At 34.4% G+C, this 15,392-nt stretch overlaps 1 protein-coding gene across 3 annotated transcripts in view; it reads right to left on the reverse strand.

Moving 5' to 3' along the window:
* Positions 1–742: 742 nt before the first annotated feature.
* LOC105487983 (family with sequence similarity 133 member A) overlaps positions 743–15,392 on the reverse strand; it is a 39,650-nt gene continuing 25,000 nt past the window's right edge. Inside the window, exons 3-4 of one of the 3 annotated variants that reach the window (XM_011751631.2) lie at positions 14,741–14,830; positions 743–3,703 (exon numbers count right to left, since the gene is read on the reverse strand). In XM_011751631.2, the coding sequence (XP_011749933.1) occupies positions 2,854–3,600 (747 nt within the window). In that variant the 5' untranslated portion in view covers positions 3,601–3,703; positions 14,741–14,830 and the 3' untranslated portion in view covers positions 743–2,853. The remainder of the gene's footprint in view (positions 3,704–14,740; positions 14,831–15,392) is intronic. The other 2 variants (XM_011751635.3, XM_011751637.2) reach the window with 2 other exon arrangements.

The following is a 15,392-nucleotide window of genomic DNA, read 5'->3' on the forward strand; positions in this document are numbered from 1 at the left end:
TCCAATCTAAATCTTCACCTGAAGCCTGAGATGTTTCAAATTCCTTTTGTGATCAAAATTAAATTGTGAATTTAGAGTGTATCGATTTTTCCCATCTGCCATCTTCTTTCTTATTTACTCTCTCACTGCTGCCCTTTCCATAGCCAAAGTGAGTTGAATGTTATAGCTAAAGCTATACTCCTTACTAATCACATAAGGCAGATCACTAATAACCACTTTAGTGCTTTTCAAATAGGGACAAAATTATGTTGCTCTTAATTTAGAAGCTACATATTAAATGTTCAACTAAATCTATTCAGTCTATTATCCTCCATATTTCTATAGCACTTGTCTCTGCCATAAGTTCTATAATTAATATAAAAAATGCCATTCCTCTTCTTCATCAAGTCCTCATAAGTACTTTTAAAATTTCCTTCTCAAACACTTTACTGGAACTTTTTTACTGCAATCAACAGAATAATGTAGTTTTATTTCCTAGGCAGCATTTCTGATAAGCATGAAATATGGTAGACCACTCTCTCCCTCAATCATTACACAAAAACCAATGCAAATAAAATGAGTATTTCCTTCTACTATGGCATAAATATCACTTCTGAGTCAATCTGTAGACTATGGAAGAATGTGATACAAGGAGGTGAGATATTTTACATAAATAATTAAATAGATGTTCTAGAGTTCTGTGTTATTGGTCAGATTAGGTTAGGTGATTCCGCAGTAATAAAAAGACCCCAAATCTCAGTGGTTTCACACATAACAGTTTATTTATTACATTTAAAAAATGTACTGCAAGTCCATCAGCACTCCAGTCAGGTCCCTTCTATAAATAGCGACCTAAGGATCCAGGTTGCATCCGTCTTGTAAGTATGCCATTTGGAACATCTTGCTTTCAGGTCACCATGACAGGCAAAAGAAAACTGGAGGGTCATGCAGAACTTTTTACAGTCCAAAATAGAAATAGAAAATCACTTCTGTTTACAATCCCTCTGCTTGAAGTAGTCAAATGGCATTGCCTAACTACAAGAGGTTTGGAAGTGAATGGGAGCAAATAGATATACGATGAGCTGTAAATGCTTTTGCCATATTCTACAAATAATATAAGCTTATAAAAAGCATTTTAATGAACAATTCTGAAAAACTCTATATGGATACAAAATATCCCATAAATGTAATAGTTTTTATCAGCATAAACATATATTCTTAGGAAAAAGCCAAAGTTATGAAGCTCCAAGGTGATCTAACATGGCATCACTATATGTTCCAAGAACATTAATGAGAGATTCCAGTATTTCCAATGCAAAAAATTTGGCAAGCCAACATGTTATTTATGTAGCAGATGTTTTTTATCCTTATAATTTTACTTGTGATTGAAGGTAGCTGAGATAAAATCTGCTATTTAAAAACAATAGCTATTGAGCCTTTCATCATGCCAAAATACTTTGTACCTATGACATTACAATTAGCACATCCTCCATCACAGGTGGTTTTTGAGACACAAATTTATAATTTATGTTACTCTGATATATAAAAATGTAAAGTAAAAATATTTTTTCACTTATTTTTACACTAGTGGTAAAAGTGAATCAGCAACAGATACAAGGCACCAAATTGTAGTAAAATATGGACACAGGAAGATCAATGATGTCATTATCACCTACATTTAACTTCTATATAAATTCAATATTAATGCTTAAGACAACAATCTTTTCAACAACAATCTTACTAAGATTTTGGCAGTAGTTTCATGTAACACACGGCGTACTAGAGGTCTGGCACTCAACTTGCGTACAGTAACCAGCTTCAATATGAAGGCATTACATATTTTTTTTAAAAAAACCTTCTCACATGCTAAATATTTTGGCAAGGGTGCAATTAAATACAGTAATGAAATTAATATAGCAAGGTTAAGAAACTACAAACTTGAAACTTATATCCTAAGCATAAATCATATCTTAAAAAAGGATCACCAGTTATATAGAATATGGTCAGATAATTAAAACTTAACAGTATAAAACATGCAAAAAAATTTTCAGAATATTTCTTAATCAAAAAAAAAACAGGGTCTGTTTGGAATGATTCCCATACAAAATGGGTATAAAGTTATTTCAAATCATGTAATATTGTAATACTAAATATTATTCAGTACTGTATAGTAAACAGTGCTGAAGAAGAGGTAAATTTCATAGATACGGGGGCTTACTTATGCTGTAAACTTCTGTCCTTCTTGTTCACTTGAAGCAGCATACAACACCCCAGAATTTCATAAAGTAAGAAAAGGATGGCTGCTGCTCTGGCAAAAATAGGATGTGTAAGAGTCAAAGGCACACTATTCAGCTAGCCACAGTGATTAGCAAACACTTACCCTTCCCACCCCACATGCTCTTTCCCCATGTAAACAAAGATTCATAAAAGAAAAAAGTAAAATGAACTAAACTTATCTACAAAAGCAAGGAATTTGAGACATCAATATTAAGTCCTTGCATCAAAAACACCAACTACAATTGTCTGGAAATTACGTTTATATTTCACTTATGATGATATTTCAAAGATGTATTCAAATTAAATACATTTAACCTTAGATACACTTTTTTTTTGTCAAAGTTATTCATTATCTAACACATTTTACTTTAATTTCAAACATTTTATTCACTGGTATGACAACAGAATTTTAGCTCTCAGAGGAATTAACCATTGGAAGGAAGGACAAGCAAACAAAGAAACATGTATATTTAAGTTGCCAGCAGCCATTATGCCCCTTTCTGGCACAGTGGGATTTGACAGGCAACTCAAAGTCCAGAAATAATTCTACTAACACAGGGAAACTCGGCAAACTCATTCTTGCTTTTTTTCTTGATGTTATCTTGACTTGTGACTTGATCCAGACTTCTTTTTCTTCTTCTTACTACGTTTCTTGTGCTGTTTCTTCTTCTTCTTCTTTACTTTTTCCTTTGCTTGTTCTCGCTCTTCACACCGTCTCTTCTTTTTTGCTTGCACATCCTCTTCATAATCTGATTCAGATGAGGACTCAGATGATAAAGGTTTATCACCAGGATAACTTTTCTTTCTCTTCTTGCTGAGGCTTCTTATATCCTTTTCCTTCTCTGTTTCATCCTTTGACTTCTTTTTCTTTTTTACAGACTCCTTGCTCTCTGATTCTGATTCGTACGTAGAGCTTTGGGATGATTTGTATGAACGGTTCTTCTTTTTCTTTCTTCTTTTTCCTTGTTTCTTTTCCTCATCCTCAGAATCTGAAGAACTGCTTGAAGAATCAGAGCTTGATGAAGAAGATGAAGACCGACAAGATTTCTTCTTTTTCTTTCTCTTTTTTCCTCTTTTTTTAGATGAGCTCTCATTTCCACTTAATAATTTCTCTCTGCTTTTTTCAAGTTCTTTCTTCCAATTTTCATTCATTTTTTCTTCAAATTCAGCTAATGCTTTTGAGCCTGTTTTTTTATTTTCTAATTGTTTCTTTACTTCTTCCCAGGTGGGCCTGGGTCGATTTAGATAATCTTGGATTGTTGGGCCCACAGATTGAGTTGGGCCTCTCCATCTGGCCATTGCGATAGGATTCATATAGGCTACCCGATTATCCCGCTTCCCCATGGTGCCTGATGTTTCCAAGGGCAGACTCTCAGTTGCCAAAGAGAACAAAGATAGATGCTCTCCTTAAATTCTTTATTTAGAGAAATATTAAGCAAGCTCCACTCTGTAAGAGAAGCAGATGGAATGATTACAAATCACCTTTAATATAAAGACAAAAGAAACATATAAGCTTAATTGTTCACTGCCTATCACATAGTACAGTAGAAATTTCCAAAATCTTATACCATGGGAACAAACAATATATACATTTAAAAATTTTACATATTACAGACACTGTGGTATAAACATAATATAAACTAAAAGTGTTTCATGTACCTCATGTAAGATTCTGACAGACCCTTAAAATATTTAACAGCCATTTTCTCTCACATTGTATGATACTTACCCTTTTCCTTTATTTCATTCCTGCTTTATATAGTATTCATAGAGAAATTCATATAACTAAAATCTGTACCACACAGACCTTTGCCAATTCAGGAAAGTGCAACACAACCCTCTCCACTCCTTTTGACAGAAGTCCAGGAGTCATAATTGAAAAATCCTTCCCTCAACTGTCAAATCCAATACATTACTAAACCCAGATATTTAAACCTCCACAATAGGCCTCATATCCATTCACTTGTCTCCAAATATACTGTCAACTTAGTCCAGGCCATTATCATCTCTCACTTGGGCTATTAATCTCTAGTACCTAGTTAGTGTTTATTCTCCATCAAGGACTGCTTAGTGTTTGCAATGGATTATCTCATTCAATCTCAAGGCCAAACCTATGAAGTTGGTCCTATCATTGTCTCTGTTTCACAGATAGATAAACCGAGGTTTAGAGAATTCGAGTAAAACTCAAAATTTGAACATGAAGTAACATGGCTAATAAATGGCATATCCAGGATTTAACCGAAGGCAGTCTGATTCCAAACTCTGCACAAATAAGGCAACACCAAATTTTCTCCTTACATCAACCTCTTAATAGCATTTTTCCACCCTTACTCCCTTTTATTCTAGTCCCACACTGTAAACAGAGGGATCTTAAAAAACTCCAGTGGCTTTACATTTTAATGAAAATCAAATCCAATCTCCCATAAAGTCCTACATGATGTGCCCTACTTCTGTCTCTTACTTTTGTCTTGTTTCACTCACTCTTTTTCTCAATTCTTTTCATTTGGTTCCTGAAACATGCTGAATTATAGGCTTAGCCAGCATGGCCAATTCCACCTCATCCTTCAGGTTTCAGCTTAAATGCCAATTCCTCAGAAAGTCAACTATTAGGTTAAACTATGTAAAACTATTTTATGGGACACAAACAGTTTAAAGAGCAACAACTTTTTATGGCTTAACCTTATACTAAAGTGGTTTGCCTCTCTGTCTAACGCTCATCTTCATTTTTCTGTATGATAGTTCATTGTTTCTTTTATTCAAAACATTTATGAAATTGGTAATTATTTTATTTCTGATTATTCTGTTATACGTGTAACCACTGCTAAAGGTCATGTGTGGCCTATCTTATTCACCATGGTGTTCCCATTACATGACATAGAATCTGGCCCATATTAAGCACTCAATAAATATTTTCTCAATAATAAACAAACAAATAAATGCATGGATGGATGGATGAGTAACTCTGGGAGTGAGGAAGATTCAGGGGGAGCATTCTAGAGGTGGTGATGTCTGTTTAGGGTCTTAAAGAATGAACAGGCATTTACCCAGAAAATGAGGAAATTAAGGACAATCTTGGCAGAAGAATCATGAGAAAAGAGCAGCAGATATTTAGTGTTGATGGAACCTAAAGATCAAGAGGGCCGGGGGAAGGAGGTAAGTTTGCAGAGATAAAAAGAAGCCTAAATATGGAGGCCCTCTTAGGTCATTTGAAAATCTTGGATTTTGTCCTATAGTTGATAGGGAGCCAATAAAGTCTTTTATATAGAAGAGAAAGATGATCAGACATATCACAGATTTTTCTATCAGTCTCCATCTTAAATGTGAACCTTTAAGTCAACCTAGCATACCGATCCATCATAAGCTCAATGCTATAGACATTTCAGTGACTCTTGATGATAGTTTCCAACATCTTATTTTCTGTGTTCTTGATCTTATGCTCCTTCCTCTTTAGTTATAGGCAGCCCTTTTACGTCTTTCTGTAATTTTCATTTTTACTCTCAAATATCATCGTGTCTCTGATTTGACCATCTGAAAATCTTAAATACTTCAGTTCATATTCAACTGGCAGCTTCTTTCTGTTACTTGACACAATAGAATAATCCATTCTAATTTCAGTTCCTTGAGACCTAGTCCTGACATCAGCTAGAAAGATAGGCAAAGGCCAGGTAACAAATGCTTTGGGTGGTATGCTAAGGAAGTTGGAATCTCTCCTGTGGGATTTACAGTGAAGCTAATGGGGAGACATTATTTTAAGCAGAAGAATGATATGGTAATATTTGAGTGTTTAAGGACAATTATTTACAGAGTAAAAGATCGACTGAAGTCAGGTTAAGAAAGAAGGCAATGAGATCACTTAAGTTTTCATGTAGACAAGAAATGAAAAAGTCTGAACTCAAACAGCGACGCTGTGAATGATAATACTGAGAAATATATGAGATATGTTGAGAAGATTCTATTGAAATTAGTGACAAATTGGATACAAAGGGTGAAAAAGAGAAAGGAATCTGGGGTAAGGCTCTGGCTTGACACATTAGACCAAAGGCAATGACAATGACTAGGTAATAGAGAAAATGGCACAGACTTCAAGAAATGGTTGTAGTTTCCATTTTGGACTCCTGAAGTTTGAAGTGTCTCTGAGATTTATGAATAATTATGCATGTAAAAAAGAGGATGTATGGGTATTGGCCCTTTGGAAAGTGATCTGAGTTAGAGATACTGAGCTGGCAGTCACTGAGTGATAGCTAGGGTCACGATAGAAAACTAAATTACTTTGCAGGGAAATTTCAAATGAAAAATGTTTGAGCACTGGATCCAACTGAACACCAACATGCAAGGGGTTGGCAGTGAATGAAAAACCTACAAAGTATACGCTAAGAAATTAGCCAGAGTGGTAAGAGCAGGACCAGTATTAGAAAAGAGTCACAGAAACACAGGGAGAATAAAGTTTCAAGGTAAGCGTAAGAATCCTTATGACTCTGTAATGTTTAAATTTTCTACAAAAAGCAAGTATCCTTACCTTTGAAAAATTCATAAAAATAGAAAAGATGTTACAGACAACAGTATTAAATGCAGCAGATCAGTCAAATTCAGATCTGAAAATGTCCATTATACTTAGCTATTAAGAAGTCATTAGTAACCTTTGTTAATGCAATCTCAAGTAAGAGGTAAAGGCAGAAGCCAGGTGACAGTGGGTTAAAAGACTGAATTGAAAGGAGAATGTAGAGACCTAGAGTACATAGACAGAGTCGATATGGAAAGTAAAGAGATAAGAAGGCAACCATGAAAGATGTGGAGTTAAAATTCTTTTATGGTTTTTTTTTTTTTTTTTTTTTTTTACATGAAGAAACTTGAGCATATTCAGAGGGCATCTAGAAGGATAAAGTACAAAGAAAACATGTTTTAAAAACATAGGTAAGAGAAGAAATAGCTAATGTGGCAATATCACAGAGAAAACAGAAAGGAGCCGGGCGCGGTGGCTCATGCCTGTAATCCCAGCACTTTGGGAGGCCGAGGCGGGCGGATCACAAGGTCAGGAGATCGAGACCACGGTGAAACCCCGTCTCTACTAAAAATACAAAAAATTAGCCGGGCGCGGTTGTGGGCGCCTGTAGTCCCAGCTACTCGGGAGGCTGAGGCAGGAGAATGGCGTGAACCCGGGAGGCGGAGCTTGCAGTGAGCCGAGATCGCGCCACTGCACTCCAGCCTGGGCGACAGAGCGAGACTCCGTCTCAAAAAAAAAAAAAAAAAAAAAGAAAACAGAAAGGAATGAAATTAAACTCAGAGGTAGAAAGAATTTCTTTTCCCAAGAGAATGGATGCAGGATTTTTTGGAGGGTGGTAGGAGGTAAAAGGGAGAAAGATGAAGTACTTCTCACATAATAGCCTTCATTTTCATTCAGTGGTAGGTGCCAAGGTCGTCTGTCTGCTAAGATTAAGACAGGATAGGAGTTTTGAGACCAGTAATTAAAATTTCGAGTAACAGCAGAGAATGGGAGAGGGTGTTGTCACCATGTAAGTGTTGCTGGAGTTATTCTGAACTGAAGAATCTGTATGATCCTTTCCTAGAGGATAAATCATATTGAGAAAAGAGAAAAAGTAACACCAACAAAGTCTCTTGCTCAAATACTCTGTTTTAAAAGCATTGTGGCTTACCTTCTCTATTTCTATTATAGAACAAGAGTAACTTGATTTTCTGTACATCTACTTATTTTCATGAAATACGGTAAAATCCTATAAAGGTTAGATGTAAATTGTGACAATCATGCTAGTAATCTGGATATTATAATAATATTTGTTCATTGATTCTTACAATTCCCTTTTGATCATATATTATGTGCCAGATACTATGCAATGGATATGACAGTTTAGTAAAGGTAATAGTTATTACACAAATATGAAACAAATGAGTATATAATCATAATCATGATTGGGGAGATGAAGGAAAAGTACAGGATGCTATGAAAGAAACAGAGACATAATTCAGAAGGGAAGGTCAAGTCTGAATTACTGACATATCATCTGAGACCTGTGGCATAAACCAGAGCTAGCCAGAAAAAGCAGTTAAACAGGATGGGAGTAATAAAAGAGCCAAAATTGATTCAATGCCCCAAGCAGAAGGAATATCAGATGCTAAGGCCTTGAGGTACAAAGGACAAGCTGAATACAGTGCAAAATATTCATATTACTTTTATAAACTAGTAATCATCTCAATTTCTCCTTTTTGAAAATGATTATACCATCTGTTATGAAACATACTTAGGTAAATGTCAATATAAATGTAAGCTCACAGAAAAGATATTTTAATGTTTCACAATGTAGTTTCTACCACAAATATCACTAAAACTAGTTATTTTAAAGGCCACCTCTACATCATTTAAAGATTACAAATAATTCCAATGAATTTTCACTGAGATGCAAAATTGTAGATAAATTTTCACAGATACATAAATTTGAGTTGAAACATCTTTTTCAAAGTAGCTGGCAATTCCTCTAAGCCTTAATCTGAAACATTCAACTCTTCTGCAAATATCTGGGCATTTGGATGAGGCTCCTATTTAAAAAATCCTTAATGTTCTTTGTTCACACTAGCTCATGTAAGTTACCATGCTGCTGAAACAAATGTATCTTAGAAAGTTTCTGAAAGGATTTAAGATAGGCATGGGTCTGTCAAATTATAAAATGACAATAATCTTCACATATAACAATATCTTTAATTATCACAATATGTTTGGCCATTTCACATTGGATGATAATATAGAAAATAACAATAGTGCAATCTAAGTCACAGGATAAATGAAAAATAAAGAGGGTTTTTTGGAAAATTTAATCATATATCATAATTTCCATGAAATATATAGCTCTAGCAATGGTGTGTAATATAATATCTTTTTTTCCCTAAATAAAAGCCAAGCATGAGCACATCCTATTCTAGTTGTCAACATGACTGTTCTGAAGCAGAAATTATCACTCTTATCCTGACTGGAATCAACATGGTAGAAAACTGTGCAGTGTGGAAACAATTCTTCTCATGTATATTCCCTCCAGCATAGTTCTGTCATGGAGCATTAGTCATTCTAAGGAAAATGTGAGAATTTAAAATATGTCTTCCTCTTTCTTCCCTCTACAGAACTGTCAAGTGACAAACAGTCAATCTCTGCCATCTTAAGGATGATATCTGAAAGCTTATAGAAGCAACAAAATATTGTAGATGGAAGTGATAAGATAGAAAAGCATGATGTGAGAGGGTAGAAGCTCCAAGTATAAATTTTTGTCAAATGTTTGTTTTGAAGAAATGAGCACTTCACCCTCTCATTTACCTTAATATAGTAAGACATTTTGAATTTTGTGTTCAGAAAAACACATCATCACTATTGTTTAGCTTTTATGCCAATCAAGTGATATGTATTTTTAAACATGCTTTTTATTTAAAAAAGTTTTAGGTTTACAGAAAATTTGCAAATATTGTACAGAGAATTCCTGTATCCCCTGCATCTAGTTTCTCTTACCATTAATATCTTACATTGATATGGAACATCTACCACAACTAATGAACCAATACTGACACACTATTGTTAACTAAAGTCCATACTTATTCAAAGTTCCTTAGTTTTCAGCTAAGTCCTTTTACTGTCCCAGGAATCCATCTAAGATGCCATATTACAAGTAGGCATCGTGTCTCCTAGACTCCTCTGAACTGTGGCAGAGGAATTTGTTTTTGATGACTGTTACTGTCTTGAGGAGTAATCATCAGATATTTATTTTATAGAGTGTTTATTTTATATTTATTTTATTTTATTTTATTTTATTTTATCTTTGAGACAGGATCTCACTCTGTTGCCCAGGCTGGAGTGCAGTGACACCATTTCGGCTCACTGAAACCTCTGCCTCCTAGGCTCAAGCGATTCTGTTGCATCAGCCTCCTGAGTAGCTGAGACTACAGGCACGTGCAACCACATCTGGCTAATTTTTGTATTTTTTTGTAGAGACAGGGCTTCACCATGTCACCAAGGCTGATCGCGAACTCCTGGACTCAAGTGATCCACCTGCCTTGGCCTTCCAAAATGCTGGAATTACAGGCGTGAGCCACAGTGCCTAGCCTAGAATGCTTTTCAATTTGGGTTTGTCTAGTACTTTTTTTTTATCATAGCTATACTTAGATTGTAAGTTTTTGGGAGAAATAACACAAAGGCAAAGTACCATTCTCATCACATCATATCAAGGGTATGTACTACTAACTTATCACTAAGGTTACTAACCTTGATCACCTGACCAAAGTAGTATTTATCAGCTTTCTCCACTCTAAGATTATTCTCCTCCCATTTCCATACTGTACTCTTTGGAAAAAAAGTCACTATGTGCAGCCCACACTTACAGAATGGGAAGTTACGTTCCAACTTCTTGATGGCGATATGCCCACATAAATTTTCTGGAACTCATCTGTTACAGGAGATTTTTCCATTCATCCCCATGTGTTAAGTCACTTATTTATACGAGTATGGATTCATGATTATTAATTTTATACTTTGGGTAATATTTCAATACAATTTTATTTTGTTGCTTAAACTATTCCAGCTTTGGCCATGGAAAGCTCTTTTAGTTAGCTCCTGTGTCCCTCTGACATTAACTCCCTCATTTTGTTTCTTAAGTACTCCTTTACTTGCTGGTTCTTACAAGATGCTCCAGTATAATTTTGTATAACCCTTGCATTAGCCCTAGAATCAGCCATTTCTACAGAGCCCAGGTTCCTTTTACTGTAGAACTATAATAGGAAACAAGACCTTGGCACTGGGTGTGCTCATTGCTATTGGGTATTGTTTCTTCTAGGCCTTCTCAATGGACAGAGCTACAAAATATATAAAATGTTTTCAATTCATTCAATCACATATTAAGTTTAAATTAAGTACTTGGCACCAGACAGGAATTATTTAAAGATGATATATAGAATACTGTGTTGACTATAACGGACATCTAGGTGATATGACTGTGTTACCATTGACAAAGTCCATTTATTTCTCAAGTAGCAGGAATGGATCTGTCCTGTATATACTTCTGAAATTATTTGAAAGTCTAAGAGTATAGTCTAATAAAAAGAGTAAAGGTCGTCAGAGAAACTAAATTCACAAGCTTTGTCCCTTTAGCACTTTACCCTAGTCAAGAAGTCATGAACTAAATAACAACAGTTTCTATAGTTCCAGTGTCAATGCTTTAGGAAATCCTCTGTAGAAAACCATTATATACACAAATACCAAATTCAAATATGCATTTTCCAAGAAGGTACTTGTTTTGAAAATGCATTTCATGTTTTGGATACTCACTAGCAACTTTCTTGATTCTTTCGTGACAACAGATTTTGCTCTAGAGCACTATGTTCAGATATAGTGGGACATGACTATACATGAAGTAACCAAAATGCCCTAGAGCGCTGAAAATTCCAGCCCCTCTATTCCACGGGTCACCTTACATGAAACAAATCTAATAAAATACTAGTTTCTTTCCATCTGTGTGATATGACTACTCATATAAAAATACACCCCAAACAAATAAGGTTTGCCCTATGTTCTCTGCCCATTGTCCTCGCTCCTATTTAACAAATGTCTTGTAAGTTTTGTAGAAATCCTTGACAAGGTTCTTCAAATTACAATCTTATTAAGCTAGTGTTGTTCAGCACTGAACACCTAAAATCAATTTTATTTTGATTTGACCAGTATGCAAATGAAAAATTATTTCAAACTTTCTTGGTGAGATCAAACTGGATTTTCCATTTATTTCTTATAATTTCATCTACATTTTAGTTTTAAACTAAAGCAATATATTTTATAGTAGAGGACCATAATACACCCTTTGAGGCAATGCACTGTGCATACAAACTGATTTGCAATCTAAAATATGTCAACAATTCCCTAGCATCTAGTGCCAAGATACATTTGTCATCTCATCTAACAAGTTATCAAAGATAAGGCCTTAAGCATAGGAAGCAAAATACCAGGGGAGTTCTTTACTATTTTTCCCAGTGAACATAATTCAAAACATATCTATTTGTGCATGGCTTTAAATAGCATTACTTGGTTTTACATGTATCAGTGCCTTCTGCAAACTGCCACTCCCACATAAATTTTTTAATGTATTTCTGAAAACAGAACAGAGAATTTGATGCAAATATACTGGCTGAGAAACAGCCAAAAGTAATACAGTTATTTATTGAAGCTGGATATACTTATATGAGTTTTAGATTTTCTCACATTAGAAATGTCTATATATATGTACATGTCCTTAAAATCCAAAGGCCAGAGTACATTTGTTAACATAACTAAATTATAAATGGCTACTGAAAATAATAGCATGGAATGGTCAGAAGCATCAAAAACTGTGCTAATTGATATTATCATTATCATACTGGAATCAAAAAGGACTACATTTCCATAACTGGCATGATTTGAAAAACCAAGTGGAGGGATCACTCAGTATTCATCCTCAGAGGGAGAAAATTTAAAATGGAAAAATGTCTTAAGCTGAGGTTGAAACTGGATGGCAAAAATATATAATCTGAATGTAGGTGATTCATTCATTCACTCAACAAATTTTTACTGAGATCCTACTGTGAACCACACACTGGTATTAGAGAAGGCTTTATGGGGCTTACTTTTTAGAGGAGGAAAATAATTAGCAAATTTGGGTTTTATTCCAAATATATCAGAATGAGTCTAACCAGGACTTTAATAGAAAATATTGGGAGTGGCAGTTGGGAGATGGATAGAGGAAAAAGTTAAGTGACATAATGAGAAAACAGGCAGATAAATCTAGAATGTAGAAGATTCCATAAAACAAACAGCTGATTTCTTCTAAAAATCAATTTCATGGAATAAAAGAAAAATTATTTTAGGAAAAAAACTTTAAAGAGATATAAGCGTGATTTAATCCTAGTTCAATTAAAAAAAACATGTATCAGAGACTTCTTTCTAGAATGATGAAATGCTTTCAGATTAAGATGATGGCTGTACAACTTTTGTAAATTTGCAGTAAATCATCAAACTGTACACCTAAAATAAATAATTCTCATGGTATAAAAACTCCAATGAAACTTAAAAACTGGGTGCAGGCATCGAAGATATCTAATACTGATTAGGCATTAGATGATAGGAAAATAAGTAGCTTAAATATGATAATACTGAGATTACAGAGAATGCCTTTATTTTTAGGCAAAATATGCTGCAATATGTGCATATGAAGCATCATGAGGTCTGTAACTTACTTTCAAATTATGCAGCAAAACAGAGAAAGCAAATAGAACAAAATGATAAAAGTTCTTGACTCTAGATTATGGATATATAGGTGTTAGTCTTCAGGTTTTCCAAGTGCTTAAAAATTTCATAAGAAAAAGTTGGAAAATATATTATTTTTAAGAGATTAAAAGAAAGTCACTGGAAGATATTAGGTAGGGAATGACAATCTGTTGTTACTGGTCATATTAACAAACAAATTGGACCTGCTTACTATATGATTTGATCAGTTAGACAGAAATATCTCAATGCTGTGAATACTGAATACATTTAGTATTTATTAGAAAAAATAATTGATGATGAAACTACAGATAGACTTGGCCTAATGTCATGTGTGCGGCATTATGAATAGTGGTAATGCAATTCACCTTTCCTTTCTGCTTTCTCTGTCCCATCTTTTACCTTTCAGTTTTGGCTAGTTTACTTTTGTTACGCCAAACACATAAAAGTCAAGAATCCCTAAGGTACATGGCATAATAACCAAAGACCTTAACTAAATCTATGAACTCCAACCTAAATAATTTAGCCACTGATTAACTCTTCCTCTTTATCTTCTGCCAAATTCATTCTCCCCTCTGTCTGTACTTCAAGCTCAGTAGCTTCTTTCTGTCAGTATCCCTGATAGGCCATATTCCCTCTGCCCAAGACCTTTTCAAGTACTATTCCCTCCCTAAGTGCAACCTTAGTATCATTTACATAGGGAAGTCTTTCTTGATGTCCTTGAAAAAGTTAGGTGTGGTAATTATACTCTAATTATTTGTGTAATCATTTATTTAATATAATTTCCCCCAACTAGATAATGGATTCTATGAGGAAAGGATTAATGTCTTGAGAGTTCACCACTGAAGCTCTCAAAAAAATAAGCAAATATACATGCTATTATTTATCTCATTTATAAACCAAAAGAAACCACCTGTATTAACCTCATTTCCTCTAAAATCTGTTGCTCCATTTCTCTGCTTACTGTTTTAGCAAAACTCCTGGAAATAGCTACTTACAAAAAGTTTTCAACTCCTTTCTTCTCAGTTTCTCTTGAATTCATAGCAATGCAACTTTCACCTCAACCACTCCATGGGAATTTTTCCTGTCTAGGTTATGAGTGACCTCCATGTCACTAAATCTCATGATCAATGATTATTCTTCATTTTAACCTCATGGATTAGCGTAATTTGACAGAGTGGATCACTCCCTCTTTCTTGAAACACTTACCTCAATTGGCTTCCAGGATAACACACACTCTAGGTTTTCCTCTCACCTTTCCCAGCTGCTTCTTTCTAAGTTCCTTTTCAGGTTCTTCCACTTTTACCACAGATAAATGAGAAATAAGATAATGTTTGTCAAAGTTGTTGCACTAACATGGCAGTAAATTTTAGGTTACAGAACTAAAACTTAGAGTAACGAAAAATGTAAGAAAATTTGAAGAGGTACGTGACCAGAACAAAACATTGTTTTATCAGGCAAATTAATCACCTTTTTTAGAAAGTTACAATTAGCACTTTCTTACCATTATTGTTATTTATTCAATTGTAAACAACTATCTACTATAAAGAACTATAGATTGGTCCCTGCTCTCCCACTTTTTCTACCTATAATTGTCTACCTAATGTATTCCTTCCTCACTGCCTATTGAAACCACTCTACCCTCAATCTAATCATTGTTCTAAAACCCAATTTCTTTAAACAAAATTCTTCCCCATCACCTATACTTCTTTTTTATATTTCAATAGTACTTTAAACCTAATAAAGTAAATTAATGAAAGAGTGACTGTGGTAATATTTATAAAATAATTTTCCCCACCCTAAGTAATCTAAGAAATAAATTCATTTTTAATGATCCTCAGTTTCTCTAAACTTTGATTGT

Source organism: Macaca nemestrina, chromosome X, assembly GCF_043159975.1.
Source record: "Macaca nemestrina isolate mMacNem1 chromosome X, mMacNem.hap1, whole genome shotgun sequence".
NCBI lineage: Eukaryota > Metazoa > Chordata > Mammalia > Primates > Cercopithecidae > Macaca > Macaca nemestrina.